At 47.9% G+C, this 19,375-nt stretch overlaps 1 protein-coding gene across 2 annotated transcripts in view; it reads right to left on the minus strand.

Moving 5' to 3' along the window:
- Positions 1-18,557: 18,557 nt before the first annotated feature.
- The window catches only part of LOC142767940 (endoribonuclease Dicer-like), a 17,799-nt gene continuing 16,981 nt past the window's right edge, over positions 18,558-19,375 (minus strand). For both annotated transcript variants that reach the window (XM_075870164.1, XM_075870163.1), the window contains one exon: positions 18,558-18,829. In XM_075870164.1, coding sequence (XP_075726279.1) covers positions 18,650-18,829 — 180 coding nt within the window. In that variant the 3' untranslated portion in view covers positions 18,558-18,649. The remainder of the gene's footprint in view (positions 18,830-19,375) is intronic.

Genomic DNA, 19,375 nt, shown 5'->3' on the forward strand with positions numbered 1-19,375 from the left:
GAATCTGAAATAGGAGAGCGGAGGTTCGGGCTTGGACTCGGGCATACGCCTGAGGCTGCAATAAAGCGTCTCTTCATTGAACTGCGGCTCTTCCTTCGCGCTGCCACTGTGCACTCGAGTCATCGAGGGGATCCATTCTGAACCTGAAACATCTTCCCTCCTTAGCTAGTGTAGAAGCTAGTCGAGGAGGAGGAAATTAACTGATCTGCTCAAGTCGCCAAAGTTCGCTAAGAAATGCTTCGAATTTAAAACTTGCTCCATTAGCAATGCATTGCAGAGTTTCCACGACTGTATACAATATGACAAAATCTGCAGTAAATGCGTGCAGCCGCACTGCATTAGACACACTATGGCGTTTACTACCTCGAACTTATTTATGATGTTCTACGAGCTTGAACTTTATCTTGACAGTGTGTCAGCTGCATATGCTTGATTAATGGACACTTTGCAGTTGTACTCTTATGTTTGTACATTTGTCTTCATCAGCCACATGTGATAAAGGCTCATTTTGCCGTTCGCAATTTCTGCTTTGTTCATTTATTAATACGTAATTATCATCATTTTTGCCTTTTCATGATGATACAGGGTCACAAAACCACTTCTACAATTTTGCAGGAAAGCAGTTCTACAAAAGCATACAATAGAACCACTCCCTTTCCACGAAACACAGATGGCGTGGTTCCAACGTGCAGACATGCTATTGTTGCAACAATAGCGGATATTATATTTACAGGGTTCTGGCCAGATGTATCCGCGATGACTACAATTTTCTTTGCAATTTTTTCACCACTTTGTTGCACTTCACTGAATCAGCAGAGTAAAATACATTGCTTCTTGACGACACTTTCTTCAATGTTCAGACAACCCACACGGTCGTTTTCAAAACAGAACAGTGCCAAAAGTCGGAAGCTGCTTCAATTTTATTTTTTTTCCAAAGGAATAAAACATCTCCTATAAATTATGTACTGCCAAGGCTTTGGAATGTAGCACAGACACCACGATTATTTTCAAGAAACATTCCGAGCAACCATATTCTACAAATAAAAGCAAAAACATACGTTCGAAGGCCATTCGTGCTTTAACGAATGTGCTTCTGAGCTTACAGATATAGGAGACAGGTCAAAATTTTTAAGACGTGACCGCTGTATGAACTTGGAGACGGAAGCTACAAAGATTTTAAGGTTACTTCTATTCGAATCAGTCATATTAGCGCATCCACAAATGTAGGGCGAATAGAAGAAAGATGAAAAACAACTGCTTACTCAGGCATCCTTGGAAGTTTGAAATTTTAAAATCGAAACACACACACACAAACACACATTCTTAACCGAATATGCTGCTAATTGAAGAAAACGACAACATTAAAATGATGTTTTCGTCTTAAAAGAAAGAAAAGCCCACAATCGCTTTTCTTAATTAGCTTGCGTAATAGTCTCAATCGAACGCTCAGGCACGAATGTACCATGCATATTTTTTCACGCTACCCTGGTATAACCTTGAATAGCAATTGCTGGCATTGTCTTCCGAATTTCCTATTACACGCAGAGGAACAACTATGAAGGTGCCACGTTGAAATTCGCAGTAAATGAGAAAAATAAATACAGCACAGTCCCTGTAAATTAGGAACTGTGCATGTACTCCCGCCGCGAGAACGAATTTACGTAGAAGTAATGCTTGTACACAATGCGGTGGTGAATTCTAAAACACGCATATATAATGTGCTATATAGTAAAAATTACTCACTCCACCGCTTTATTTGTTTGGTGGGTATACACTAGTGTTCAGATGGCTCTTAATAAAGCGAAAGTAAACAAATCAACAAACCGTCTGTTGTGTTTCCTGTCATCCCTCACGTAGCTCGTTGGTCACCCTCGTGAAAGCAGGGTCTCAAACAGCACATACGCAGACACTGCCGTAAATATAAACTGCGTTTAATAGACGCATGCGAGACGAAATAAACTTAGTGCGTAGAAATGTTCAGCAGCAGGGGGTCACCACCTGGCGAACGAGTCCTACGCTCGATTTTCAAGAATTTCTTCCTGGCGACCTGTTCTAATGACAGGAACTTGTTCCTAGCATCACCACTGTCAAGCCTATACCGGACTTCAACCTGTGAGTGCACTTTTAAACGTCTTAACGCTTTCAAAAGTTCTTAGGCGAGGTCCGCCTCGCTAACCCTAACAAGCCGCGGACGCGGCGGGGACAGAACGCCGCACCGCTCTACAGCGGATGGCGAGCGTCTCTGCGAGCATCGCAGCCGACGAGAAGCAGTCATTGCCCTCTCGCTCCTCGGACCACATGATGGATACGCAGACCAGCCAAGACGCCGATACGCAGGCTAGAAATGAGCACAACGCACATCCTTGGATCACTATTACCAAGAGAGCGAACAAACGCCGACAGCTGCAACCCCATACCGCACCGACTTAACAGCTGCCCAGCACGCTGTCTGAGGCCGCTCTGCGCCAGAGCCGGCCTAAAACGCGTCTACCAAGACTCACACTGCTCCCTGCCGAGGACTACAAGCTAGCAATCCATCCCCATGGTGAATTGAATCTGAGCAAAGTTAGCCCCAAGACGTTACTTCTCGCCGTAGCTCATGCAGCAAATATACGCAGTGAGAAGCCTGATATCAAGCTTCGTGTTGACGAAAATCAAATTGTGCTAACAATAAGCACCCCATCTGAACACATCGCCACTACACTTGGACAAGTCACTAAAGTTACAGTACACGCAGCAACCTACGACATCACCACTTATGGTATTGCGCCTGATAATTCGCACAAAGGTGTGGTCAACTGAATAGGCCATAAAATCACACCAGATTACTTCTTGACAGAAGTTGAAGTACTGGGCTACGAGGTCCTTACGTGCAGACGCCTCGGCGACTCCGGAGCAATGAAGCTCACATTTTGTGGCAAACGAGTCCCTTTCTTCGTCAACGCGTACGGACAGGCTCTTCGCTGCTACCTCTACAAACGGACTATTCCCCACTGTAGAAAATGCAACAAAACAGGACACCGCGAGGATGTGTGCCCACAGCCTCCTGACACACCGAAATGTCGAGTGTGCGGAGATTCACTATCACCTAACAACCACGAGGGCTGTCGTTCTTGCATGCTTTGCGGTGGCGACCACGCGACGGCTGCGAAACCATACCCAAAGCGGTTTATGCCACCAGTCAACTGACGCAAACCACCCCGGTCAGCTACTCCCACCAGGAAGGCCCAGTCACCATCCCCCAGCCCCGGACGGCAGAGCAGTGCGTCCGGGAGTGCAGCCAGGTGAAGGAGCCACTCCAGGGATAAGTCGGGGCCCAAGCGACGAAACTCGTCACCGCGGAGCGGTTTCGCTGGCCAGCAGAGATCTCAAGGCTGGCACACGGATGGGACAACACATCATCATGGCCATCAAAGCGGTTCCCATAAGAAAGCACAAACGGTAAGCTGGGCAGGGCAGTTTCCTCCTCTCCCTCTCTCTCCTCCCTCACACAAACATCAGTCCCACTCCCTCACACAAACATCAACGCAGCAAAGAATACCACAACCCATGTCAGCGGACACTCAGCTTCACCCTGACATGCCGTCAACTATGGCATGATCCGACTATTGCACAAAAGAGGCGTGGAACGAAATGGCTACTTTAAGGAACGAATTCGCAGCTATGATGCAAGTAGAAATTCAGAAAATGAAGGATAGCATTATGGCTGAACTAACAGCTTCAATCCAAGGATTTATCCAGCATGTTCTGCAACCTGCTGTCCAGCAGATTGTAACGGATGTTGAACAACTGATATCAGCTGCACTTGGCCAACTTCATATTGCGCCATCTGCACCGAAACACACCACGTCTCAGACACGTGAAGCACAGCAACCGCATCCTTACACACACCCTTCCCGTTTTCTATCACCGTCCCGAAAAACAGTCTCAACAGCCGCAGCTGCTGCAGTCCCGCTTCCCACCACCCTCTACCAAGATTTAGCCCAGTCTGAAATGCCTCCGTGTACTACCGAAGCGCCGCTATTGCATGATCATGGCGAGAAACCGTAGGTCAATGCATGACACTCCTCAACTCCTACATGTGTGGCAGTGGAATCGCAGGGGGTATCGTAGGAAGCGCGGAGCTTTAATGGAATTCATTGCGACGCAGCGTATTACTCCCGATATCATAGCATTACAAGAAGTACAATGTACCCCTACGCTTCCGGGTTACACCACATGCATGGACGTTACGAACAATACACCACATCGCACAGCTGCATTGGTTTCTAAGCGTGTCACTGTCATAGAACACACCCTTCAAAGCACCTCCATCTCGCACGTACTTCTCGAATTAGACCCGTGCTCTCGTTCCAGTAGCAGCTTGTACGTGCTTCACGTTTACAGTGCACCTAACGCCAGGAACGATGACTTCGGTGATCTATTTGCACAACTATACAAGTTGGGTAAACACATAGTTATTGTAGGAGATTTCACTGCCCCCCATCCGGCTTGGGGCTATGCAACAGAAACGCCTAAAGACCGACGACTTGCACAGGTTCTAGCAATTCATCGCATGACCCTGCTGACGGAACCTGATCAACCCACTCGCTTAATTAATAGTGTCTGCAGGGACGCATGCCCTAACCTCACGATAGTCAAGGGGTTTAGTCACCATTCCTGGTGCAACCTCATGGTGAATCTAGGAAGTGATCACCATATACTAACTACAGAGCTCCAATAGCAGCCACGCGTGTCGCAGAGCGCATCAATAAACTAACAAATTGGGATGCATTTAGGCGTAATCGTACAACAATTCATCAGGAGAGCTCCCTTCCTACAGGATTGGATATTACAACTTCATTCCGATTTTCAAACAGCTACCAAACTCATCGCTGTGACGACAGAAACGCCGGATGTGGACCTGCATCTGCTGCATCCCTGGGATTCCCACAGAGGCTTGACACGGCGGTGGCGGCGGCAGACACATAACCGAAAACTTCGTCTCCGAATCGCCCAACTAACTGCTGAGGCACATGACTATGCGAACATCCTCACTAGCAACTATTGGCATAACTTCTGCGTCGACTCAATGGATCACTAAGTACACCTCGAACATGGCATATACTCCAAGCTCTCTTAAATCCCACGCAGACAAAATCACACACTGCCAACTCAATTCACACCATTCTCCATGAATCAGGGCTCGACGATACCACTTTGCTGCACACCTTAAAGCAGCATATGTATCCAATGACCCCCGTCCCGCCTACCGTGATTATTCACACGTACACGATACGCCATAGATGAGGACATAACAGAAGCAGAGGTTAGGGCAGCTTTGAAAAGCATTAAGCGTAACACAGCACCCGGGACAGACGGAATTACGTACAAACTTCCACGTAATTTAGATGACCAGTCCATTGAATATTTACCCGCTTTTTACAACGAACATTGGAACAACGGCAAGCTACCACAGGAGTGGCGACATGCAGAAATCATACTCATTTCGAAGCCTGGCAAGCCGTTATCCTTCCAAAATCTTCGCCCTATATCCTTGACTTCATGTGTAGCTAAACTCTTTGAACGCGTTGTCCTCTGTCGACTACAGCCATTTCTCGAAGACAATCACTTTTTTCCTGATACACTATTCGGCTACCGTCCTGTTATTTCTACACAGGACGTATTATTACAGCTTAAGGAGGACGTGTTGGACAGCCCCACTTCAAACAAGGTCCGAGCTATTCTGGCCCTGGATCTGAAGGGTGCTTTTGACAACGTCTCCGACGACCTTATTCTTAACAATCTCGCTTCATCTCAGTGTGGCTCCCGTATCTACAATGGCGTCAGGTCCTTTCTTTCTGACCGCATGGCCACTATTGGGATTGGAGACCTCCGGTCGGACGTCGTTCGTCTCGCAGGTAGAGGAACACCACACGGCTCGGTTCTCTCGCCCACTTTGTTCAACGTGGCTATGGCTAAATTCCCTTCCCTATTACAACAGGTTCCCAACATCCAGCATGCTATCTATGCAGATGACATTACATTTTGGGCAACCAAAATATCAGATGGAACCATTCAGGACGCCCAACAGGAAGCTGCGTTGGTAGTACAAGACTATGCTGCTGCCGGCAGCTTTACGGGCTCAGTGGATAAATCAGAGTTGTTATTTGTATACAAGCGGCGCCACAAAGCCACTGATTCCTGTGACATTTCGCTGTTTCTTGATGGCCGTGCTATCCCTCTGGTACCACGAATTCATATTTTAGGCCTCTACCTTCACTCCGGCGGCAAGACCTCGCACACTACACGCCTTCTGGCTCAGCAGATAACTCAAATTACACACATGATCCAACGCAATACCAATTGCAGGAAAGGCCTCTGTGAGAAGTATGTCCTCCGCTTAATACAAGCACTCATAATTAGTCGGCTCGCCTATTATTTTCCCTTTCACAATCTCACGCTAGCTCAAATCAAAAAGATCGACATCCTTCTGCGGACAGCTGTGAAGGTGGCTCTCGGCTTGCCTCCACACACATCTACACAACGCCTCCTTCAACTAGGAGTCCACAACACCGTAACCGAACTCATCGAGGCCCAGCACAACAGTCAGCTCCAACGGCTCAGGCTCAGGGGCTCAACCCCTTATGTAACACCCCCCTGTGGGGTCTTTAAGGAAATAAAGTGAAAGTGAAAGTGAAAGACCCGTCAGGGCTGCGCCATTCTGTCTCGTCTTGGCTACCCGAATCCCAAAAAAGCCGCACAAGTTTCGCGACATAAACTTGCTTCTACTGTCCGCGCACTCATCGAAGTGCCTCCAATTTCACGCAATATAGATCCCTCCCGCCACGCCGGTCGTCGACGTGCCCGAGTTCAGGCTAGGACACGCGTCTTTGGTGATGGTACTACATACTTACAAGTACTTTACGCTGATGCGGCACGCTACCCAGAGAAATCAGCCATGTGTTTAGCCATGACAGTTGACACAGACGCCTTTGCAGCGTCTGCCGAACTTCGCACTATAGACAGTGGTCTGGCAGAAAAAGGAGCTCTTGCTCTGGCAATTGTTCACGCTATGACACTGTCACATGACTCCGCTGTCGCTATTGTAACAGATTCACAAGCTGCTTGCCGTGCTTTCACTTAAGGACTTGTGGCTGCACATACACACAGTATCCTCTCTTCTGTCTCATCGTCCGCATTACGTCCTGTGAGTATCGTCTGGTTTCCTGGACACGCTTCTCTCCATGGTAATGAACGCGTTCATGCAGTTGCCCGAAAGCTGACCGGCCGGGCTCCACTGGAAGAGCTGTCCAATCCAGACGACGCATCGACAGAACCACTAAACTACAACGCTACGCTGGGGTACTACCGAGAAAGCCGTTATACGTATCCTCCCCCTCATTCTTCACTTAACAGAGCAGATGCTGTCGCTTGGCGGCAACTACAAAACAATTCATTTCATTGCCTTTATATGCTAAATCGCTTCCATCCAACTCTAAACCCCTCCTACTGCCCTTTATGTGGATCCGTACCAACAGTGTACCACTCCACGTAGGAATGCTCTGCCCTACAGGGCGTTCCCCCCATTCTCAACCGCACCCCTTCCTCTTGGGAGTGCGCACTGCTCAGCTTACTCCGTGTCACGAGGCCGTTTAATGGGCAAGCTCTCGTGTAAGTTCTGTTATGACCGTCGTCAGTAGGCGCTATGCTGTCGCTGAGAAACGTAGCCGGGCAGCACTCCGACCCCCGGAACCCTAGTTTCTCGGATCGAGCGGCGGGGAGCGACAAAAGGATCAGAAGACGGTCTGTGAGCCAATGTCCCCACAAGCAATTCCTCCGGGCCGGCTAAGTGAGACGGCGAAGCAGACCGACCACACAGGTCGTGTCTCCGTGATTCAAGTATATACTCCATGGCTGCCCTTCCAGGGAAAGACCAAAGAAGCAACCCAACCACCAAATTGTTTCGGGAGAGAACCCCATTTCCCCTATCCTCAGAGCATTGCGTCAAGAGGGGCGATTTCGGCGGACCATGTGCTACTGAACTATGGCCTGTGGGCGGTGTCTTGTGTGTGTGTGATTGACGTCCCAATCAAGGAGGAGGAGCCCGACAGGGTTTAAAACGACGCTGCAGAGTGCAGGACGTCGCTGTGAACCATGTTATGGTTCAACCACCACGCTCGTGGTTTGTGAAACTCCTAACATTTCTATGCTGTGTATAATTGTAAATAGTGCCATAAACCTGTTTGCTTTTTTTTCTCCCCATCTTGTGAGCGTTCGTTTCCTCAACCCGAAGCTACACCACGCTACCACAAGAGACCGGGTGGACTCCGGTACGCAACAACTGGTGATCAGCGCTGCGATTCGGAGCAACTACTGGTGAACAGCGCCGAGAGCCGCAACAACTGGTGGCAGCGGTAGGATTTGAAGGGACAACTGGTGAACAGCGCTGGCAAGCAGAACAACTGGTTGGCAGCGGTCGGATACGAAGCTACAAGTGACAGCGACAGTCGTCCTAAAGAAGCAGCTGTCTCGAGACATGGATCACGTATGGGTGAGTGCTTGGCTTTGCCTTTGAGGGAACTAGGTTCGAAAAGAGGGTAAATTTTATAACTGATAGTTAACTTTGTCGAAAGACTCAGTTTCACCGTTTCGGGAAGTTTTTTTGGAAGTAGCGAGCACTCAGTACGATCATGAACTTATGGGAGCTGCAGAAGTCAGACTTGTTGCTGTTGTGTGAGAAATTGGGGATCGATACAAGGGGTTTGGCATGAAAAGCCATAATCAATAAAATGATTAATAATTTGGGGGCTGATGATAAGAACCTCAGTGAAGCATAGGACCTCATCAGTCAAAGAAAGAGACAGCAGAAAGAAGAGAAGGAGAGGCGTGAGCACAAAAGAGAAGAGCGTCGCTTAGAATGCGAGTGTAAAACAAAAAAGACGTCGCTTAGAACACGAGCGTGAAACAAAAAGACAGCAGTCTGAGAGAGAGAAACGCCGCTTAGAAAGCGAGCGTGAAATAGAAAGACTGGCGCACAAGATTGCGATCCGCAAACGAGAACTCGAGTTGAGAAACAGGTCGGGCAGTAGCCCCCACCAAGTGGTACCTTATCGCAACTTGAGGGCCGAGTTCTGGATGTCGAGGTACAAGCAGCCATATACAGATTCAGGGGATATTGGTTTGTACTTTATGATATTTGAGCGGAAGTGCGAGGAACTGTCATTTGAGCGAGACAAATGGTGTCAAAGGCTACTCACGGTTCTGCCTTGCGAGGCAGATGATGCCGTTGCGCTACTCAGTCAGCAGGACGCGAACAACTACGAGGTAGTTAAGGCGGAGATTTTCCCGGTATTCGGAACTTTCGCCTGCAGAAAAGAAGAGTAGCTCAGACAAGAGTCTGAAAGAAAGCGCGAAGCGGAAAGACGGGAGTCTGAAAGCGAGGCGCGTCATGAAGCGCGAAAACCAGAGATCGCGCTAGAAAAGGACCCGTATATTCATGAATGCATCAATGTAGAGCATGTAGAGAACGAGGTCTTGGGCGGTCTCGAGGTAGAGACAGTATCAAAAGATGGTCCTCGTGAGGATGGGGTGTGTGCCAGCAGCCCTAGTGGGCTAAGTAAGGAGCTGGAAACCATCCTCATGCCTCGAGAGGACGTCTCGAGATCGTCACATGCAGATAGGGTTAGCACAGTGGCTAAACAGAGCAAGGACGCGACGCTCCAGGAGTGCAGCGATGCCATCGGAGAGGGCCCAGTTATTGGTTTCATCAGCGTTGACAAAGATAATTTGGCCCGACAGTCCGTGGTGACGCAGAGTTCTAAAAGCATTAGTGCGAGGGAAGACCTAGCACCAGCTCCAATGAGCTTCCCAACTTCTGAGGTCACGACGCGACATGATGATGGCATCGAGAGAAAAGAGGCAGAAATCGCTGAGAAAGAAAGAAGCGGAAGCGTTCGGCACTGCCTAAGCCTAGGGCAGGTCCCGCTCCGTCCCGAGAAAAACAAAAGGGTAGGCCATTAATCCGTTTCAGGAAACATCCATGGTGGCGTCCATGAAGGCGCCAGTGGCGAGACAGGTGGGGAGGGGGACACCAAGGTGCGTCACCCCAAGGAAGAGCGCGAATCAGTTCGACAATTTCAGGATGGCGGCCTTGTCCGAAGGGTCAACGTCGAAAGATCACAAAAGCTAAAAACCGCGTCAGGGCGAACACAAAGGGACAATGGCCCCAGTTTTTCTCTTTTCTCTGGCGCCCCTGTCAAATGCCTGAGAAGTGCCGGCCGAAGGGCCGAATGAGGTATGACAGCAGAACACCACGTAGTGTTTGTGCGTTGTGCAGCCTCTGGTGTGCTCGAAAGCTGCTGGGACCCCGACCCCATCGTGTGCGATTAAAATCACCATGAGTTCACAATCAGTTTGACCAAGTGTTGCACGTGCGTGCTAACTATGGTTATTCAGCGGAATATTGTGGATTCATTTTTGAGTCCTTTTAATTGTGTATAGGTTACGAGATTTGGTGTATATTTTTCAGAAGGAAAACCGCCGAACCAAAGGCTGAAAGTTAACATCGAAGTGTTTTAATCATTAGTACGAATAGGTCAATAAGGTAAAAATCGAGAAAATGTGTTACTTTTCTAGTTTTTTTCAAAGGTTTATTGTAATATCGCATGCCTTCACTGCCATGGTGATGTGACGTGAATGAGCCTTTGAGGAAGATGTTAGCATAAACCGAATGATTTGGTAAACTGATTAAGTTTGGTGCGACACTGTGCAGTTGTCGTTGCGTGCATTGATAATTGGGAGTCATTGGGTCATGGTTTTCGCATAAAACCTATGCAATGGCTGTTGAGGTGTTTTTACCTAGGATAATTTTTTATGTTGTGCACGTTGTGTTACAACATAACGTAAAAGTGTTATCTCAGAGGTGCTAAACTTAAAGTAGGGAGAGACCATTTTCCCGTTACCTGGCTGCTAACCGTGACATCAAAGAACAGTCGCCTTGTGAGGCGGAGCTTGATTCTTCAAAAATATCATTTTGGCATTAGGTAAAGGGCAAGTTGAATGGAAACGCTGACGCGCTCCGTCGCTCTTTCTAATCTATCTAGGGGCGCTCTTGACGTATCAAAATTGATATTTTAGTTTTTTTCGTACATCTTATAATGTGAATTGTGTAAGGTAGCACGTCTGGTTTCTCAGCGCAAATAAGTCCTGATAGTTCTGAGTGTGCGCTTTTTGTTAAAGCTAGTGGAGAAACTTCGTTTGCCATCCCTCTTTTGGGTCGGTTTGTTCGAAGGGGGCAGAGAGCTTGCTTGTGCATGTGGTCAAGTTTCAGAGACGCTGTTTAAGAGTGCGGCAATCACGCAGACCAGACGACAAGCGAAGGCGAGTTCCTGGCATTATACTACGGACCCTTTCGTGGTCCCTTCGTTGCAATGGCTGTTGAGGTGTTTTCACCTAGGATTATTTTTTACGTTGTGCACGGTGTGTTACAACATAACGTAAGAGTGTTATCTCAGAGGTGCTAAACTTAAAGTAGGGACAGACCATTTTCCCGTTATGTGGCTGCTAACCGTGACACCAAAGAACAGTCGCCTTGTGAGGCGGAGCTTGATTATCAAAAATATCATTTTGGCATTAGGTAAAAGGCAAGTTGAATGGAAACGTTGACGCGCTCCGTCGCTCTTTCTTATCTATCTAGGGTCGCTCTTGACGTATCAAAATTGATATTTTAGTTTTTTTCGTACGTCTTATTATGTGAATTGTGTAAGGTAGCACGTCTGGTTTCTCAGCGCAAATAAGTCCTGATAGTTCTGAGTGTGCGCTTTTTGTTAAAGCTAGTGAAGGAAATTCGTTTGCCATCCTTCTTTTGGGTCGGTTTGTTCGAAGGGGGCGGAGAGCTTGCTTGTGCATGTGGTCAAGTTTCAGAGACGCTGTCTAAGTGTTCGGCAATTACGCAGACCAGACGACAAGCGAAGGCGAGTTCCTGGCATTATACTACGGACCCTTTCGTGGTCCCTTCGTGCAGCAGCGGTGACTGCTACCCTCCGTGACTCATCTTGCGAGGGTGAAGCTGTTATGACTGTCGTCAGTAGGCACCGTGCTGTCACTGAGAAACGTAGCCGGGCAGCGCTCCCACGCCCGGAACCTCAGTCTCTTGGATCCAGCGGTGGGGAGCGACAAAGGAATTAGAAGACGGTCCGTGAGCCAATGTCCCCACAAGCAATTCCTCCGGGCCGGCTTAGTGAGTCAGAGAAGCAGACCGACCGCACAGGTCGTGTCTCCACGATTCAAGTGTCTACGCCTTGGCTGAACTTCCAGGGAAAGACCAAAGAAGCAACCGAACCACCAAATTCTGCCGGGAGAGAACCCCATTTCCCCTATCTTCAGAGCATTGCGTCAAGAGGGGCAATTTCGGCGGACCATGTGTTACTTAATTATGCCCTGTGGGCGGTGTCTTGTGTGTGTGGGATTGATGTTCCAATCAAGGAGGAGGAACTCGACAGGGTTTAAAACGACGCTGCAGAGTGCAGGACGTCGCTCTCAACCATGTAACGGTTCAATCACCACGCTCGTGGTTTCTGAAACTCCTAACCTTTCTATGCTGTAAATAAATGTAAATAGTGCCATAAAACTGTTTGCTTTTCGTATCCCCATCTTGTGAACGTTCGTTTCCTCAACGCGAAGCTACACCACGTTACCACAAGAGACCGGGTGGACTCCGGTCCGCAACAACTGGTGATCAGCGCTGGGATTTGGAGCAACTACTGGTGAACAGCGCCGAGATTTCTCCAGATCCGCGCTCTAGACACAAACACACTTTATATATACAGCCACCAGCCACCCGAAACGACGCATTCAAATACAGCTTCTTTCCGAGGGCAATTAAAGAATGGAATGAACTACCAAACAAAGTCGCGATGTCTTCCTCTATCACGGCGTTTTCTGCAGCTTTAGAATCGCTTATTTTCTCCGAAATAGATGCGTCATAATTCACGATGTCAATGTATATTGCCTCTCGCTTTGTTAATTGTTGTTTTCTATGCGCAGAATGCAAGTGCACATGCCTGTGTTTAACTTTGTCTTTTAGTGTAAATACCTGTGTTCGCTGTATGTCTCTATTTTGTAACGTATTTCATGACCATTTCTTTCATTTGTTTTCCACTCCTGTAAAAACCCCAGCTGGGGTTGACAGTATTAATAAACAAACAAACAAACAAACAGATCTGCACCAGTTCGTGTAAAGCAAAAATCAGCGAAGACATAACCATCATCGGGAAAAGAGCTGACGAGACCATTTGCTTGCACCCAAATCCCCAACAATTAATATGTTTAGAAACCCCTAAAAAGACAAATAGCAGACAAAGAACACAGCATACATAACTAGAAAGATGTTAGCAAGAAGAACAAACGGCTAAAGACGTGAACAGTGCATGGACATAAATGTTCAGTGTAAAATAAGCCTTGTCACAACATAGTGGGACGCGGTGCTTGCAGCGAAGACTCTGCTACCAAGGCATAGACAAGGATGACAGCGGTGATGCGGGGCCTGCAACTTATGCGACGGAGTAACGGTGAAAACGCACTCGTGCAGCAGGGGAAAGACTGGCGATTAGCTTGAGACTCACGAGGTTGACTTGCACGAAAGGAAGCGTCGGGCTGGTCGAAGTGTGACCTTTCGGCGTTCGGCAGCTGCAGCTCGCACACGAAGCCGGAGACGTTTCTCGGCCAACGCTATAAGACCAGAACAAGCCTGACCCACGTCTGGTGACGAGAAGAAGCTCTGTGTCCAGGTGGGAGACTGCTGGGACCTTGATGCAGGAGCTCTGCTGGCCGCCACTCCCGCGCCCTGGCCACCTTCACTCGGTTCCGACTCGGCCACGTCTGCTTCGCTTCGTTGTTCTTCTCCCATGGTTCTCCTAAATCTCTGTGGAGGCACGTTATTGGCCCAAAATGTTCACGCTCATATGCGCCGCAAGCGAGCGTCATCTTCATCGTCCTCTTTGGTTCAGGCTGATGGCATGGCGCACATTTCAAATGCGCAGAAACACATCACAAAATCCCCCCTTTCGAAAAGTTTTTTATCACCATGAAAAAACTGCAGATAAGGGCTCGTTTCACCACACACAACGCACATTCTGCGCAATGTTCAATACAATCTTACAATCAATGTACTCATTGTGCTTTGCACAGTCACACAAAATCTACAAAAGCCCACTAGACAATTCACAGCCAAGCTACAGCGTCCTGCTAAGAAAATCACAATTCTTGTGAAATTAGAGTTTTAAACGTAGAATATATACAAACGATGTAAATCCTTGTCCATGTGGTCTTAATCCGGATGCAGCGACCGGTTATTTAAACTCGACTCTCAGGTTATAGCGTCCCACACCAGGTGAACAGAATATTTGTTTCTTTCATCTGAATGCAAAAAGAAAACCTTGCAGCGTTTCCGATCAGAAATCTGCCTGTAGTTCTGCCTCGGCATTTCATCCACATGATCATCTGCCATGTCAATAGCATTTTTTACTACAGCTGGCGACATGCAGACAGACACTGCTACAACTGCCTCTGAGTTTTCTCCTTGGCTTGCACACAAGTCACATGCTCCTTCATATAACTTCTTTTTGTTTTCCAAACTAAATGATTTCGTTGTCGCTTCCTGCTCTTCGCACGGAACGCTACACACTCTACTTTGACATGAAGTAATCATTACGCCACGTTCAGGCGAGCTAACTTTATGTTGCGCAACAATGCCTGTGACACTGCTTACATCTGCCAGTGTTACACAGGATGACTCTACGGCTACCGCATCAGAGTTGTCTACAAGGCATACACTTCTTGCTATGTCACTTGTTTTACTTTGTGCACAGGAAGAACCGGCCCCTCTTCTAGAGACTGCCCCGTGGTTTCCGGATGTGCACTTTATGCGAACATCAATCACCCTTTCGTCAAGGTTGTTTAGAGGAATCCATACCTCTTTTATTATTGTGCACTCCTTTGTACCAGTTTGCGTAGCCACATGGCTATACAAGGAACTCGACTGTTCCTTCTCTGAGACTTCCTGCGAAGCCGCATTGATCATGGCCACCAAACCTCGACTGTTCTCGCCGTCACCCTTCCCTCGGACTCTGCCGTCCACTTGTAGGGAATCTGCACCTAAAGTTTCATCACAAGCGCTCTCAAGTCTGCCGTCGAAATTACTAATAAAGGCCCTACTATCAGAGCACATATCGATTATCCGCTCTGTGGAGCTCATAAACGAAAATTCCTCTCGCCAGTCTCTACCTGTTAGTCTTCTCATTTCGGCCTCTGCCAGTTTCAGCCACAGCTGCAACGTCTTTTGCCTTAGCTCTTCAATTTCCTTTTCCTTCTTTCTCAGTTCCTTTTCAAACTCAATTTCCTCCACCCTCTCTTAGCGTGTGTTTGCAATACAATCTGCTGCTTATTAGCGTCACATATCGCAGCCCGTTCCTCTTGCGCTTGCGCCATTCGCTCCTTGTTCGGCGTTCGGCAGCCGCAGCTCACACACAAAGCCGGAGACGTTTCTCGGCCAACGCCAGAATGCCAGAACAAGCCTGGCCCACGTCAGGTGACGAGAAGAAGCTCTGTGTCCAGGTGGGAGACTGCGGGGACCTTGACGCAGGAGCTCTGCTGGCCGCCACTCCCGCGCCCTGGCCACCTTCTTCACTCGGTTCCGACTCGGCCACGTCTGCTTGGCTTCGCTGTTCTTCTCCCGGGGCTCTCCTAAATCTCCGTGGGGGCACGTTATTGGGCCAAAATGTTCACGCCCACACGCGCCGCAAGCGAGCGTCATCTTCATCGTCCTCTTTGGATCAGGCTGATGGTGTGGCGCACTTTTCTTTTCAAACGCTCAGAAACACATCAAACGCCGGCAGGAACAGCAGCAGCTGGTCCAGTGGGCTCGCAGGGTCGCGCAAGGCAATAGAGCCCTGGACTGAGGGCCGCACCCAAGGAAGGCTCAGTGTGCATTTGTTAATAATAAAAGTTTATTCTCTCTCTCTCTCTCAGCAGCAGACGAAACGCAATCAGCTGTTCGTTCAGCTACAGTAGTTCAGCTGCCTGGGGGTGACTGTTGCCAGACCTGAATAGTGAGCTTCGCTAAATCTACCGGCTCAAGGCTTACGGAAAACACCCTACCTCTCTAAAAGCATGTATTTTGCTGTAATTTCAATGTATAAAAAAGAATAATGAAGGAAAGCGGTCATTTACTGTACAGAGATAGGCATTTCTTAAACACAAATACAGATATTCTGGTTATCAGGTGCTTTTCTCAGTCCATGGAGTTCACTCAAGTGAAGGGAGCATTTCCAAGGCTTTTTTTGGCGAAGGAAGTGTGGAGGAGCATCAATAAAACGCAGCGGCCCCTTGAGCGGAGGAGCACTCTCCGACTTCACTTCGTCATGTCGAGGGGAGCCCTTGAGTAACGGAGCGTTTGTGAATACGGGGGTCAGTCGCTTGGATAGTCACCGTGCGAGGTGGATTATTAGTGGGGCATAGACGAAGCACAGTGGCTGACGCGTTGAAGACGCTCGCGCTCGGCTTTGTTGGCTCGCGTCTCATCGGTGTTATCCGCACACCGTCTTCATTCTCGAACGTGATCGGACGCATGGACACATGAACGAACGTACGGATGAACGCTTCGTCCCGCTCATTATCATTCACTTCGTGGATGTGCTATTTTCTGCAGCCTCGCCCTCACGGGATGCTTTCTCGCCTGCCACAATGGCCTCACGATTGCCTTTACATCTTGGCTTGCGCTCAGGCGATATTATTGACGGAATTATCTTTCGTTGAATCTCCACTTCATTGTTCCTGCTTTCACGAGGGCTCAATGTTCGGGTCTTCTCCCAAACATTTCGTATCACTGAACCCCCGCGCTCCATCGATGTTTCCGATGATTAGGCCATACAGGAGGGTCGTCACGCACAGGGCAGTAACTTTTCCGCTGAAGTAAGGTGTCCCAACCTCAATTAGGTGTCGGGAAGTATCCAAAATGTACCGTCAACAAGGCAAACCAGGCTAGTTTTGCCGGTGAGCTCACTGTCACGTATCAAACACCTCCGCACGACAAGATTATTGCTTCCGGTGTCTTTAAAAAACAATATTACGCCTCCGCGCCATTTTTGCAGCCAACTCGGGAATCTACTCAGCTAAGGTTTTTGAGGGTAGAGCTATGACGGCATTGAGCATTGGAATTTTTTTTCCACTTTTGGTGGCGCATGCACACAGGCTACCTTCAGATTTTACTATCTTCATTGCGACATGCGTCTGCCTTGTACCTAGTGTGTCTACATTTAAAGCAATTTGTTACACTGGGAGGCGTCAAGTTGGTCCGACAAATGTTAGCGAGATGACCAAATGAGTTACAAAAAAAGCATCGTGCAACACTCTCTTTTGCGTGCTTCTTTTTTTCAGGGGCCAATTTCTCCAAACCTTTAGGACTATCCTTTTTGACCTCGGATAAATTCGTGCCACCTTGTGCTTCCAAGACTTGATCGGCGAATTGAAGCTTGTTCTCAAGTGACATGGCTCACCTCTCTCTCAAGTATAGCGACAGGCTTGGGAGGCAACTCATAAAAAATTGCTCATTAATAGGTACTTTCGAAAGAAGTGTACTTTCTTAGCGCGAAGAGAACGTGTCATAAAGAAGAGAGATAGAACAAAGCGGACAAACAGGATGAGCAGAGAGATAAGATGTGCGCTCTGTCCTATCTGCCTTCCTTCTGAAGCATTCCCTGTGCACTGAGAAAGTATATATTTTTTCCAAAATATACCAACCAGCCCAAATAGCCACTCTGAAATAAGGAGCTCTCTAAGCTCGTCGTACTCCTGAGCTGTCCCTGAAAGATCCATCCATTTGTAGAAATAATGGCTGTCAGGGGGGCGGCGTACTGCGGAGCCGTCTCACCATCAGCTGCAGTGGCTTTCCTATGTGAAATGTCTCGGAAGCCTTCTTCAGTGAATCTGAATTGCTTCGGCGAAGTAGTTTTTACTTTTGCTTTGTTAGCTGCAACGGTTGGCGTTAGCCTACCATACACACTGAGTACACACTGTAAATGCATGTATTTTGTGGAAATGTCAATTTATAAAAAAGAATAACTATGAAAAGCGTTCATTTATTACACAGAGATAGGCATTTCTTAAAGACAATAACAGATACTGTCGTTATCAGGCGCTTTTCTCGGCCCATGCAGTTCACTCAAGTGGAGGGAGAATTTCCAATGCCTCCCTTGGCGAAGGAAGTGTGGAGGAGCGTTCATGAAATGCAGCGGCTCCTTGAGTGGAGGAGCACGCTCCACCTTAACTTTGTCAAGTCGAGGAGAGCCCTTCAATGAAGGAGCGTTCGTAAATACGGGCCTGAATCTCGGCTGCGGAGGCTGCCTTTGCGATAGAGGCAAAATGCTGTACGCCCGTGTGCTAAGAATGAGGTTCACGTTAAAAAAACCCCAGGTGGTTAAAATTTCCGCAGCCAGGCACTACGGCGTCTCTCATAATTATATGATGGTTTTGGGACGTTATTTCTACATATCAATCATAACGCGTCCCTCTATAAAAATATAAAAATAGGGTCACTTTCCCTCCACACTCTTTGCATTGCGTTGATTCCCAAGGTACGTGGCATCTGTCAAATTTTTATTTAGAATACGTTTTAGGTTGTGAGGGCGACCGTTGCCACCGCAAGCTGCACGTACGCCTTCAATAGTGGGTACATGGTGCGCCACACAGCGGCCGTGTCCTGGTTTGAGTCGAAGTAGATGGCACACGCTAGGGACTCGAACAGGTCGGCGAGAGGTTTCGGAGTGGGAACCCCATTCTCAGGCAGCTGCTCCTGTAGAGGAAGGCCAGTCAGAGTTGTATACACTGCAGCCACAGACCTTACAGATGCCTACAGGCGAATCCTCCATATATGACTCTGTACTGAATGGGTGAGTATAATGCGGACTTAAAACAGTAATCACTGGAGCGCAGTAATTGCTGATAGAGCAATGACTGAATACAGGAATCAGTGAATCCGAAAATCACTAGAATACAGCAATCACTGAGTACAGAAATCAATGAATATAAAAATCGCTGGCATACAGGAATCACTGCCTGAGCCCATCACTACGAATTACTAAAGAAAACATCTGCCGAATAATTTCTCCCCATTAGACAAGATAGCAAGACACTCAGAAAAAAATGCTTTGGCCACAGATCTCCACGCTGCACGATGTGACCATTTCGAGTAATTTTCACAGGCATAGCTCAGAAAGCTAGGAGACGCAGTAATATTTATTTTTGTGCTTAAGTCTCGCGCCCGTGATAATATTTCGAACAGCTGCAGCACTTTGTGCAATGAGGAAGTTCTCATTTCTGAATATACAAATATAAATAA

This window comes from Rhipicephalus microplus, chromosome 1 (assembly GCF_043290135.1).
Source record: "Rhipicephalus microplus isolate Deutch F79 chromosome 1, USDA_Rmic, whole genome shotgun sequence".
NCBI classification, from domain to species: domain Eukaryota; kingdom Metazoa; phylum Arthropoda; class Arachnida; order Ixodida; family Ixodidae; genus Rhipicephalus; species Rhipicephalus microplus.